At 43.2% G+C, this 13,700-nt stretch overlaps 1 protein-coding gene across 1 annotated transcript; it reads left to right on the top strand.

The window, feature by feature from the left end:
• Window positions 1-25: 25 nt before the first annotated feature.
• kdm1b (lysine demethylase 1B) lies at window positions 26-13,655 on the top strand. Its single transcript, XM_074612720.1, has 21 exons — window positions 26-216; window positions 524-666; window positions 2,069-2,190; window positions 2,284-2,373; window positions 2,490-2,601; window positions 2,690-2,803; window positions 2,895-2,933; window positions 3,070-3,262; window positions 3,379-3,563; window positions 3,705-3,875; window positions 4,090-4,164; window positions 4,259-4,393; window positions 5,238-5,409; window positions 5,789-5,916; window positions 7,013-7,144; window positions 7,263-7,337; window positions 7,475-7,591; window positions 7,777-7,902; window positions 8,532-8,654; window positions 10,060-10,212; window positions 11,462-13,655. Exons 1-21 carry the CDS (start codon window positions 201-203, stop codon window positions 11,543-11,545), a joined length of 2,505 nt encoding a protein of 834 aa, XP_074468821.1. The 5' UTR covers window positions 26-200; the 3' UTR covers window positions 11,546-13,655.
• The last annotated feature ends 45 nt before the right edge of the window (window positions 13,656-13,700 follow it).

The raw sequence follows: 13,700 nt of genomic DNA on the forward strand, positions 1-13,700 counted from the left end.
CGGAGCTCAAAACTAAAACACGAAAACGAAACGCCCATTTCCTCTTTAAAACAGGAAGTGGTATTCTCGCAAAAACAGCGCATTGATTTCCCCCCACAACAATAAAAGGGAGACGAACTGTAACAATCAAAAAAACGTCTCAGAAACTCACATAACTGTCACTTAATCTCCGGGCTGTTAAAGAAGCAGCGCAGTGAGCCATGCTGTCGGATGCAGGTCAGTGTTCACAGCTCTGCTGCTGCTCTCAGTGCTAACTCTGCATGCTAAACGAGACAGGAGGACATTGGTTGGCTGCTTTAAAGAGCTCGCTAATGTGTCAACACCTTTGCTGCCTTTATGTACAATGTACAATGTGATCTCGTGTTTCATTCGCTCTGGTCAATGTGTAATTGGTTCCGTTAACAGGATACATGATGTTATCAGTCAGAGAGAGCTCTTATCAGTCACTAAAGGCCCCGTTTGAACTGAGCTGCTCTGCATTGTCCTCTGGTAAAGCTATACTGTTGTTGTCACCCACGTTTAGACTACTCTGGGAATGCCTCTGGTGCTCGGCGAGCCAAGAAGAGGAGCTCCGGGGAGACACCGGGGGACGGACAGACCCTGCGCTCCTCAGGGAGACACATCAACGTCCGGGTGAAGAGAGCCAACAACCCGCCACCTGGACAGGTAAGACTGTACCTCTGTCTGTCTGGGTTCTAAACCTCCACCTGGACAGGTAACCTGATACATGTTCAACCTCTGTCTGCCTGCTGGACACAGTCAGGTCTGTGGTTCTGACCCTTTACCTGAACAGGTACACTAGCAGCATACATGTTCAACCTCTGTCTGCCTGCTGGACACAGTCAGGTCTACGGTTCTTACTTGGTCCCCATTTTTTTTTGTCCCAGTTGTTTGTGGGCGATCTTGAGTTTTTGAGTCTGATGCTGATATTTGAGAGTTTAGAACATCCAATGACAATTATTGATCATTTTTAGGGGGCCATTTCTGGCTTTAATTGACAGTAAATAGTGGAGAGTCAGACAGGACATGTGGGGATAGAGAGGGAGGTGATATGGAACAAAGGTCCGGCTGGATTCAAACCCATAACGTTGTGATTTACATGGTACTCGTCTTAGCCCCTAGACCAGGGGTCCTCAAACTGTTAGGGGCTAGGAACCCCTTATAGAACCAAGGACCCCCTCATAATCGTAACACCAATTAAGCATAATGCTTACTACCATTTATACTCTTAGATGTCATTGGAACTATTCTAAAACTTTTCAACCTAAATATGTCAGACCTGTTTGATAAACAGAAACACATTTCAGCTAGCTAGCTGTCTAATAAGCTAAGCTAAGCAGCAGCAGGGACGCTTCGTTGCGTCCTGAATGAAGTGACTGATTCATGTCAGATTGACGTGATGACGTCACAATCATATCACAGTTTCTATTGGCCCAAAACTAATGGACACAATATGCTTGTTTTATTGGTGCAAATGGTCCGCATCTGTAGATATATACTTTTTAATGATACAGCACAATTTTATAGTTTATAGCTGATTATTTTGTATATATAGATGCCTCCCTTCGTGTGGGAGCAAATAAGTTTTTGACCGCAGTGGAAATGTTGTTTTTGAAAGGCAAAATTCCAACAAATATGGATTGAAGCAGAATATTTCGTTAGATAAAAAACATGTTGTGAATTTTGGAAATGATTACATCTATCTTTTTTCAATAAATATTTACTTTTGGACTTCACAACTCTGTGGAGTTATTGGAAATGTCACACAGGTTGGAAACAATCCTATGCAGCCACCACTGAAAGCTAATTCTACCTACTAATAGTATAATACTAATAATATTAGTGTAGCCTGATCTTTATCTGCAACTGTGCACAAATACCAGGTTTAAACACAATGAGGCCTACTAAGTGGCAAAAATATGTTTCTTTTTAAATAGTTTTACATACATACTTTTGTGTGAATTATCCATGTAAAGTGTGGACGACTGCGTGGATCCCCACTTTTAAAGTGCTCTATAAATAAAGCTGAGTTGAGCTCGCTGATGACTCTCTCCACACTCTCTTCTAGAGCAAAAGAAAAGCCACAGACACGGAGGAGGAAGATGACCAGTCCGAGAAGAAGTACAGGAAGTGTGAGAAGGCTGGATGCTCGGCCACATACCCAGTTTGTTTTGCAAGTGCATCTGAAAGGTAGCGTGTTTCTTGGTATAATAGAAATTAGATCTTAACTCAGTCGCTCACTTTTGTTTCCAGATACAGATTGTTGTGTTCGTATCTTCTCAGGTGTGCTAAAAATGGATACACGTCTCGCTGGTATCACCTGTCATGTGGCGAGCATTTTTGCAACGAGTGTTTCGATCACTACTACAGGAGGTAATGTTGACAGGACAACTATACGCATAACATTAATAAACAATCAGTATTTTTTGACATTTCCTGTGCTGTTGCATCAAAGCCATAACTTTTTTCCCTTTTTTCTCTATTGGCAGTCACAAAGACGGCTATGAGATCTTTGCTTCATGGAAGAAGGTGTGGACTAGTAACGGGAAAAGTGAGCCCAGTCTTAAAGCTTTCATGGCAGATCAGCAGCTGCCATTCTGGGTAAGCAGCAGGCAGCTTTCCTGCTTCCTGTTAAACAACCTGGTTAACCTGGTTAAGCATGTCACAAACACAGTAATGTTCCTTTCAGGTTCAATGTACTAAGCCGGACTGTACGAAGTGGCGTCAGCTGACCAAGGAGATCCAACTCACTACGTCCTTAGCATCAACGTACCGCTGTGGGATGAAGTTCAATAACATCAAGGTAAACAGGAAATGGGAAAATAATCAACCAGCCACACACAAGCAACATTTTTATTTATTTTTTGTGATGATGATTTTGTGTCTTTGTGCAGAGTGAGGGGCCGGACCACTGCTCCCAACCAGAGGACTTGGTAAGCTGTGTTATAAGATCTGTTTTGGAATCCTACCAGTTATCACAAAATGAAATGTGTTAGTCAGCCTGGTTTTAGGCAAAGACCCGACGGTGGTTTGCATCCTCTTTAACCCCGCGCTGTGTCATTCTGACAGAGAGTGGCCGAGGTGACTGACAACTGGTGGCATTCAATGTTGATTTTGCCGCCGTTGTTCAAAGAAAGTCCAGCCACCCCGTTCCTCGCCGCCTACTACCCTGACTGTGTGGGGATGAGTCCATCAGGCCCTCCCAGCAACATGTCTCTTTCTGAGCTGAGGGCGGACCACTGCAGAGCTGTCCAGCCGCAAAGTAAGTCTGTGGGCGTGAGACGAACGGAATATTTCAACTGCCTCCTATTCAGAGATATCAGTCTAAAGCACTTACTGTAGTAATGTGGTGTCGTAATAATGATCGTTTCCCATCAGTTCCAGGCCTGTGTCCATACTTCCAGCCCTTCTACCAGCCTAATGAGTGTGGGAAGGCTCTGTGTGTTCGTCCGGATATGATGGAGCTGGATGAGCTTTACGAGTTTCCAGAATTTTCCCGCGATCCCACCATGTATTTGGCTTTGCGTAACCTTATTCTGGCCTCCTGGCACAAGAATTGCAAGGTACACTGCAGACAACAGTGTGCTTTACAAACATTGCATGTTTGTCATGTTTCCACCTTTTAGGGTTTTGGACCTGGAATATTAAAAAAAGGGAACGTTAGACTCCAAAAACAATTAACAATTGTTCCTGTTTTTTTGCAGGAGGTGCTGACTTCCCAGAAATGTGCCCTGCACATCATTGTGCGGGGGTTGGTGCGTGTGCGCTGCGTGCAAGAGATGGACCGGGTGCTCCACTTCATGACCAGGAAGGGCCTCATCAACACCGGTGTGCTGGCAGTGAAGCGGCCTCTGCTCCCTGAGGGACACTGCTCTGTGAGTGTCCTCATCTGTACTGGATCAGCTCTAGGGCTGTCCTTGACCAAAGACATTCTTAGTCGAGTAACACTAATCGATTAGTTGATTTAATCAATCTGAGTTTCTCCACAAAGAATCACACAAAAGCACCACTTTAAATCTGGTGTTTAAAATTTTTTTTCAATAATTTAGACTGACCCACGTTCCTCCCACATTCATCGTGTTTTTGCAGAGGAACGTTCTCATCGTCGGTGCCGGGGCTTCGGGGCTGGCTGCTGGACGACAGCTGCAAAACTTTGGCACTCAGGTAACTATCGTTGGCTCAAGTTAGTTCCTGTCGCAGATCTTCTCTCTGAACTCCTGTTTGACCTTGTACACTCTTCATTTGCATTGGTCTACAGGTGGTGGTGCTTGAGGCAAGGGAGAGAATTGGAGGTCGCGTGTGGGATGATACTTCTCTGGGCGTCACTGTAGGCCGAGGAGCTCAAATTGTCAATGGCTGTGTAAACAACCCCATCGCCCTGATGTGTGAACAGGTAAACGTTTTTAAGAGCTCAAAAGAACTCTACATATTTCATGAAAGTTGTAGTAGGTAGGATTGGTGCAAATATGATTTAAAAAATTTTTTTTTTATAAAATGGTCACTATATCCTGACAGTAGAGACAGGTAATCTGAAAAAAATCATGCTGTGTCCTCCGGTGCTCCTAACGGCATCTGCAAGATTTCACAGACCAGAGGAAAACAACCAATCAGAGCCGATCTGGAGTCTGCTGTCTCTCAGCAGCTGTCAATCACTCGTGAACTCTGATGAAACGGTCAAACTAGGCAGCGCTGATCAAATATGACTCAATATTATGTTACGTTAATGCCTATTTCTCTCCTCAAATGTTTTCAGAATCATCTTGTAGTGTACTATTTAGCTGTAAAATTAGGAAGTTTGTGACCCGGCAGCCATGTTGAGATCAGTTGAGGAAACACCAAGCACCGCCCACTAGCCGGAGCAACTTTCTCAGTTTGCGAGTGATTGACAGCTGCCTCCGTTGAATCAACAGCCAATAGGAATGCTCTCTCTCTCTCTCTCTGAAATGACCTGTGATTGGCCAAAGTCTCACGTCACGGGCTAGTTTTTCTAAAGCCTGAAAACAGAGCCATGAGGAGGTGCAGAAGTCTAGTTATCTCTCAGAACACTTGAATTACAATATGCTGAGAGGTTATTATGGATGTTTTGCCCAATGATGCCAAAAATATTCTGCCTACTGCAGGTTTAAGTCTTTTTTCTGCTAAATGGAAACACTGTTTTCTTGTGGCATCTTCATATGTGACTCTAGGATTTGTGTTTCGTTGACTTTGACTCTTCACTCTTCACTCTTCTTCTGCAGATGGGCATCAAGATGCACAAGCTGGGAGAGCGGTGTGACCTCTTTCAGGAGGGGGGGCAAGTTACTGACACGGCCATCGACAAGCGCATGGACTTCCACTTCAACGCCATCCTGGACGTGGTGTCAGAGTGGAGGAAGGACAAGTCCCAGAACCAGGACACGACGCTGAGAGGTGCTGAACCTTTATCCCCAAACCCGACATTACTGTTTTAATCTAAAGTGTGACGTTCAGTAAAGATCATTATCAGGCTACTGATGATGATAGCAGCCATTCTCATGTTTGGCCTTACCTGCAAATTATTACAATGTGGTCAAGATAATGAGCTCTACATTTAAAGTCCAGATATCATGGCTATGACGTGGGTTAAAAGAGCATGTTGCAAGCACCGGGCAGTTCAAGTGTGAATACACATCGTGCAAGTAAAAAGGAAGTAGTGCTGAGAAATAGTGTGCGACTCAGCAAAAACTATTTCCTTAATAAAAAAACATATAAAAACAGAGTCTGGTTAGTGTTCGGAGATATTTGATGTGTAAATTTTTTATCTCTGCAGAAAAAGTCCAGGAGGTGAAAAAGAACTTTCTTCAGGAGTCTGGAATCCAGTTCAGCGAGTTGGAGGAGAAAGTGCTTCAGTTTCATCTCAGCAACCTGGAGTACGCCTGTGGAAGCACGTTAGACCAGGTGTGGAAAACTCAAACACTAAAGGGCGGCTGGATTTTACAGTCTTTATAAGACCGTAGTGTTAGTTGCCACCAGATTTTAAGATTTTAAATGGGGCATGTGCTTTGTGCTCATCCATCTGGGTATCTGGAGTGCCTACCAACCCACAAACTGTGAAATAAGACAACCCAGGCAGTTTTTTGTGGTCTGTCTAGATCAGAAAATGTGATTCAACAAGCCATTCAGATTTGACTCCCCTTCCTATGTCACATGTAGGCTCATTAGAATATACCGCCCAGAGCATGAGAACTCTCTGTGCATTCCAATACCCATACTACCCTACTATTTAGTATGCTAGAACAATTTTTTGTATATCCCAATACATAGTACGTCAAATGCAGTTAGCCAAAAATACCAGGACTTCCATGGCCTCTGCCATTTCTGACAACGTCAACAAACACATCGCAACTCTCCACTTACGAGGTTGTAAATACCCCATTTGAAGGCACCAATACTTCATGCAACAGTATGTATTTTGTAAGGGCAGATGCAGGATGTACTAAAAGTAAAAAGAAAGTATGTGATTTGGAACGTAGACTACCTTTGCAAAGGTGCACCATGTTTTCCTCGCTAGCCAATCAGAGCAGACTGGGCTTTTTCAGAAGGGGTCTTAAAGGGACAGGCGCTAAAACGTAGTGTTTCAGACAGAGGGTGAATACAGGTATATTCAGACAGACAGGATGAGGAAAATAATGTGTTTTTTGAACATTAAAGCATGTAAACATATTCTAGAAGAAACACAAGATACGAGCATGAATCTGAAAATGAGCATGATATGTCCCCTTTAATGAAGAAAATCAGCTGGTTTCCTGTTATGAATACATCCTACATCTCTGTCTGCAGAATCAGGAAAACATTGACCAAAGAAGATTATAACAACACTGCATGTGTCTGTGTGTTTTGAGGTGTGGAGTTATTGTTCTAGAAAATCACTCTATTTTTTATTGCAGAAAGGGAACTCTGTCTGCATTCTGCTCATTTTGTGTGGGATTGGATATTGTGTCTTTGTGAATGAAAATATTCTCAATTGTTTATTTATTTGTTTGTTTGTTTGTAGGTATCGGCAAGATCTTGGGACCACAATGAGTTTTTTGCCCAGTTCTCAGGAGACCACACTTTACTCACCAAGGGCTACTCTGCTTTACTCCACAAACTGGCCGAGGGCCTCGACATCCGCACAAAGTGCCCGGTTTGTAATTCAATCTTTAATTTCAGCTCTTGCTTTTGACTTTGTTACACTGCGTTGAATAATCCCAGTGTTAACAAAAAAATGAAAATCAGATTTACTGTTTGTTTTTCAATTCCAGATTCAGGCCATTGATTACTCAGGTGATGTCGTCAAAGTTACCTCCTCCAACGGGTCCCAGTGGACAGCACAGAAGGTAAACGCATGATAATAAATGTTATAGATCGTTTATATTTACCAGGAAGATATATTTTATCTTAAAAACATGCATCATTTCAGAGAAGGTGGATGTATTCATTGCCGATTAACAGGGTGTTAATGTTCCTCTTTTAGGTTCTTGTCACAGTCCCACTGACTTTACTCCAGAAGAACATGATTCAGTTCAACCCTCCGCTTCCTGAAAGGAAACTGAAAGCAATCCACAGCCTGGGAGCTGGTATCATAGAGAAGGTAATCACTGCTTTGTGTATGTGTGTGTGTGTAATTCATGGTTGTAGATAAGTACAGGCCACCGGGCAAATGTTGGCAAACGTATTCAGAACATTTAGATTTAAGGCAAAATAACAGCAGTGGCCCGTTGATGAGAAAGTTGCCTCATTGTAGAAGCTAAAATATGATTAAAAAACTTCTTCCAGATTGCTCTTCAGTTCCCGTACAGATTCTGGGACAACAAAATCCAAGGGGCAGACTACTTTGGTCACATCCCACCAGGTCCTGACAAGAGAGGCATGTTCAGTGTCTTCTATGACGTGGAGCCACAGGTTTGTTGTTTCTCATTTATCCACACGGCAAGACAGTACAGTCTCTTACCACTCAACATGTCTTCTAATCACATGCTCTCCTGTCAGAAATTACACATATGACACTAATTCCTACCAGGGAAGGAATTATTAATGTTAGACTGCAAGTCCAAATACAAGAACAATGCTATTTGTTTTGATTATCAGAAGGATATTTGACAGCCGTCAGCAGCATGACAAGAATACAGAAGATACAGAAATATATAAGTAGAACTTGCCCCCTCCAGCACCTGGTGCCCTACGCACAGCGCGTGTGCCTGGCGGCAGCGCTGTAACTGGCTTATGAATTCTTGAGTAATGGCCGAAAACGTGTTTTGTGAGGTCACAGTGACCTTTGACCACCAAAATATAATCGGTTCAGCAAGTCTAAGTGGATGTTTGTGACAAATTTGAAGAAGTTCCCTCCACCTCCTGAGATGGTGCATTCATGAGAACGGTACAGACGGACAACCCAAAAACACAATACCTCTAATCATGGCTATTGCCGGCGCCGAGGCATAAAAAGATAAGAGGTGGATTTTTACCTCATGTCATGATTACAATGTGCATAATGCTGTCTTTTGTGTGTGTGTGTGTGTGTGTATGTGTAGGGGAAACAGGCTGTCCTCATGTCTGTTATCACTGGCGATGCTGTGCGTGCTGTCCGGGACATGGAGGACAAGCAGGTGGTGGATGAGTGCATGAAGGTCCTGCGTGAACTTTTCAAAGAGCAGGTAACCCTGCCACATTTTAATGTGTAACCCTGTCACATTTTAATGTGTAACCCTGCCACATTTTAATGTGTAACCCTGTCACATTTAATGTGTAACCCTGTCACATTTAAAGGGACTGTTTGTAACTTCTTACACGTATAAATCATTGCGGGTCGGTGTCCCATGCGCGCTCGCGTGTGGCTACGCTGTTCAGACTCAGACTCCAACACAAACTACACGGAAGCACCAAAACCTCTTGGTTGTATCTAGTGAAGCCCGTCTGTTAAACAGTGTTGGCCGTGGTTGGAGGACGCGGGGGAGACCGTAGCTTTGGTCTCCAGGACCGGAGTCTCTGCTGGACTCTGCTCCTCTCCTTGCCTTCACTCACACACCGCGCTCGCTCTCACTCCACTCTCATGTGCATGCGCGCACACTCCACACTGCAGAAGAGTTAGTTTAGCTCTGAGAATATCTAGTGAATGTACAGTGGACGTTTGTGCAGAAATAACTGCTGCAGCTCCTCCAGACCAACAGAGGTTTCCCGTGTCTTGTGAAATGACGGGGCTCTGCAGCGAGTAACGTTATCATCTCCGACCAAAACTCCGGTGTCTCCCCTGTTCCCTCCGGCGTGTGGGGTTGTATGAGGTACTTATCCATAGTCAGTGTATTACCTACAGTAGATGACGGTCGGCGCGCTCCCAATTTGGAGAAACAGACATGAGTACCAGCACGGGAGCAAAGCGATGTACTGGGCAGCAGCAAAACAGATTTTAGACACCTAAAAAAACACATCAGTTTAAGTGTATGCTATATTTATAATAATTTCACCGCTTTACCTTGCCGTCAGACAGCTACTGTATACAGTCTGTTTCCGACAAAGAACTGAAGCCGTTATATCCATCTCTGCTCTTGCCAAATCAACCAGACTCCACTGGAAAAAAAACTGTAATTTTACCTCGCAGAACACAGTTTGCAGTTGCTGGTCTACCACTGCCGGATAGGGCTGTTTGACGGCAAAGTAAAGTGTTGAAAATATTCTAATTATAGCATATACTTAGAGATTTTTTTTTTAGGTGGGCCTTTATTTTAGTTGGTTAAAGTCCGTTTTGCTGCTGCCCCCATCCACAGCAGTACATTGCTTTGCTTTCATGCTGGTACTCCTGTCTGATAATCCAAACTGGGGGCTTACCGACTGCCATCTACTGTAGGTAATACACCGACTATAGCTGAGTACCTCATACAACCCCACTTCAAAACACCCAAACTATCCCTTTAAAACACACATGAAGTCACTAATTCATGTGGCCAATTCTAAAATACCCTGCACATTTTCCCTTAACTCCTATTACCTTTATTTTTCAGATTTGCTCGTACAGTATTATTTGTGTGTGTTTCTCATTACCGTTCTTGTCGTCTTCCTTGATAGGACGTCCCAGAGCCGCTGCGTTTCTTTGTCACACATTGGAGCAAAGACATGTGGTCCCAGATGTCCTACAGCTTTGTGAAGACGAGGGGAAGCGGAGAGGCCTACGACATCCTCGCTGAAGACGTGCAGGGAAAAGTGTTCTTTGCTGGCGAGGTGATGCTGCTTTTACCAATTTTTAAAAAAATCAAATGTGTCTCGAAATGTCATGTTATTTAAAATGGTAATGTGAGATTTATTTGCTTTTAACAATATTATTGGTGATAAGCTATTCTTCCTCTGGAGTTTTCCCCACTGCACTTTTCATATCAACCGGCCTTTTCACAGCAGACTTATCAGGAAAAGCCCAGGTGTTCCTAATAACATTAATGATGGCTCCGCTCTATATAAGTGTCCTAGTAAACCATAACCATGTGACAGTGAGCCAGCATGAACAACACCAGGACCCTACAGCTAAATGGAAATCAGACATCAATAATGTTATTGTTTAAACCTGTGTTTTTCCTACTGTGACATTTCAGAATGAAATGGACACTGCTGTTGATTAAAGGTTGGGTTTCTGCAGGTGGTGCTTGTTGACCTAACCAGTTTTATTTATTCCAACAAAAACACCATCAGTGCACCAAGACCTCCTGGATTCATTTAACACACTATTTAGCATGAAAGTTTAATCTTGACCTTAGAAATAGTAGTTTGACAAAAATAATCTTAAAGGGGACCTGTTTCCCTTTCTTTTAGCGTGTTATATAGTTGTTTGTGCATGTAAAAGGTCTGCAAAGTTACAAAGTCCACACCAAAGGGAGTTACTCTCCCCCGACAGAAACACTGCTCCTGATCTGCCTGAAACGCCTCGCTTGAAGTCCCACCTTTTCTTCCGTAACGTGGTGATTTCAGTAACACATTTCCACATAAAACCTGGCTAGCGGCTAGTTTGGCACGCCTTCAGAGAAAGCTAGTTAGAGCGGAGCTGGAGCGGAGTCCAAAGAGTTTGGTTCGGTTGACCAATCGCAACAGTGGGCCAGCTGACCAATCAGAGCAGAACATTAAAGCATGTTAAACATGTTCTAGTAAAAACCCAAAATACAAGTATGCACCTGAAAATTAGCATAATAGGTCCCCTTTAACTCAAGGTCCACTTACAGTGCTAGCTTTTTCCAGAACTTTCAGAGGATGAGATCATGATGACAGATTTGATTTAAAAACCAGTAAGTGGACCTTGAGTGAGGATTACTTTTTAAAAAATGAATTATTATGGTTTCATAGAAGTTGCTCAAAGCAGTCGAATGTCTTATGATGTCAGATATTTAGTCACTGTTTACTTTCTAGCTATCATATATAACAGGCTAACATATTGCAGACTTTAAAACAGTTTTTCATTGATTTGTTGTTGTTTTTTTGTTACCAGGCCACCAACAGACATTTCCCTCAGACTGTGACGGGGGCCTACCTGAGTGGGGTCAGAGAGGCCAGCAAGATGGCTGCTATGTAAGCTCCGTCAGTCCTCGAGCACTCAAAAACACCAGCATGGACACACGGGTTGCACTGAGCAACAGACCGTCAAACGACTCGGACTGCGTTAACCTAAATTGCTCCATTTGAAATGATATTTCCCTGTACTGTGATGTGTCTGATCAGGTCAAGTAGGGCTTCCCAGGGCCTGGCTCTACATGTTTAACACAAGAGAAGTGCTTTTTAATTTATATCAGAAATCCAGCTGGTGAAATGTTTGTTGGTGACAAGATGCAAAATGAACAGCAAGGCATGACTAATGGATGATCCCTGTGCAGCTCTGCCTGGGCCTGCTGTGCTGGAGAGCAGGAGGATATTATCTTAAATTAGAGTTTAATGAGTGGTGTACGTAGCACTTCTGTGATAGAAATGATCAGAAAATGTCATTTTGACAGCTTAGGGTTGCATGAAACATTGGTAAACTCTGTCGTCTAATCATGAATTAAGTAAGATTTAATCTCCGAGTTTTGAGAGATTCCGTTGTAGTGATATTTAAAAACTATTTTCATTGAGAGCCGCCTACCAATGTTTTATACAGCTGTAATGAATTTGCATCATGTGATTCATGTGTTGGTACAAATGTTGAGGTGAAACAGGAAAAAAGGTTAGATATAGAGTAGGAGTACTTCTGTGATAGCACTTTTGATTTAAAACGACCATCTGATTTAAAGGGACAGTGTGTAGCATTTAGGGGGGATCTATTTTCAGAAATGGAATATAATATTCATAAATATGTTTTCATTAGTGTATAATCACCTCAGACTAAGAATCATTGTGTGTTTCGTTAGCTTGGAATGAGTCCTTCATATCTACATAGGGAGCGGGTCCTCTTCACGGAATCCACCATGTTTCTACAGTAGCCCAGAACGGACAAACCAAACACCGGCTCTAGAGCCTTTCACGTTTTTATGTTACCTGAAGGACACGCTTGTGAAATTGCGTTAACATGAGCTGCCGAGTCAACACATTCTCACTCCCAACTCGACAAATACCGCTGCTTGGTCAGTGCCCCTCGGCATCAGAGACCGACGCACGGGGTACCCCTTTTTGCGTTACTTTTAGACGGACCAGGGACAGCGTGTCAAAGATACGCTCCTTACATGATTGGTGTCCTTTCAAAATAAACTTCTGTTTTCACAGGAAGTTTAGGCAACACAACCACTTAGGTAGGGTTAGGAAACGGTCGGGGTTGACGTTAACTTCACTGACTCGACTTACGGGACTAACGACTCACGGGACCAATGACGTTCATGACAAAATAAGTCAACGTTACTTTTAGTTTCACAAGGGACACGAACACCGGGCTCCTGGTTGAAAGTCTTGTTTGTTTGACCCGTCCACCACCATGGACTTTCATGCTATTAATACTACGTCACTTGATCCGACCGTAGAATAACAGCGCGGGTGGATTTTTACATTGGAGTTAGTTGAAAGCCCGGTTCGTCACAAACTGTCACTAAAGGGTGCCCCCGTCCGTCGGTTTCCAATGCCGAGGAGCGCTGCCGAGGAGCGCTGCCGAATCGGCGGTGTTTGACGAGTTGGGAGTGAGACTGGGTTGGCCGAGTGCAAAACCGCGGTAACGCCAGCCGTTATAGTCTTGGAAAAGGCGGGGTGAGAGAAGTTGGTTGCAATCTGCAACCACACGACTAGATACCACTAAATCCTACAAACTGTCCCTTTAAAAACTGTATGAAAAAATCTGAAGAGTTGATGTGTATGACAGGTTGAATAGTGAGTATGATCAGAGGATTGTCCCCTTACTGTCTCAGGGATGTGATCAAGACAGCAACACCTAGCAGAAAATGATGAAGAGAATAATAATTGTGAATGGACAATTCTGCAAATGGTCGGAAAAAAATAACACAACCAACCAAAGGAGGAAAAAAAAAAACTCCACATTTCTCTTTTATTAGTTCCTGAACAAAGAGGTTTGATTAATGTTGACTAATGAAGCTTTACATGTTGGTCCTCATATCGGTCTGGATCAGTACATCTAGATGATCATGTCCTGTTTGTCCAGCATTACAGTGTTTGAGTATTTATCTTGTATGTGTGTAATAAACTGAGCTATCAACTGCCGTACTGACCGCTTTCACTTGTGGATGAATATTGGGCTCCTCAAATCAGCGTTATTA

The sequence above is a fragment of the Sebastes fasciatus genome, chromosome 17 (assembly GCF_043250625.1).
Source record: "Sebastes fasciatus isolate fSebFas1 chromosome 17, fSebFas1.pri, whole genome shotgun sequence".
Classification (NCBI taxonomy): domain Eukaryota; kingdom Metazoa; phylum Chordata; class Actinopteri; order Perciformes; family Sebastidae; genus Sebastes; species Sebastes fasciatus.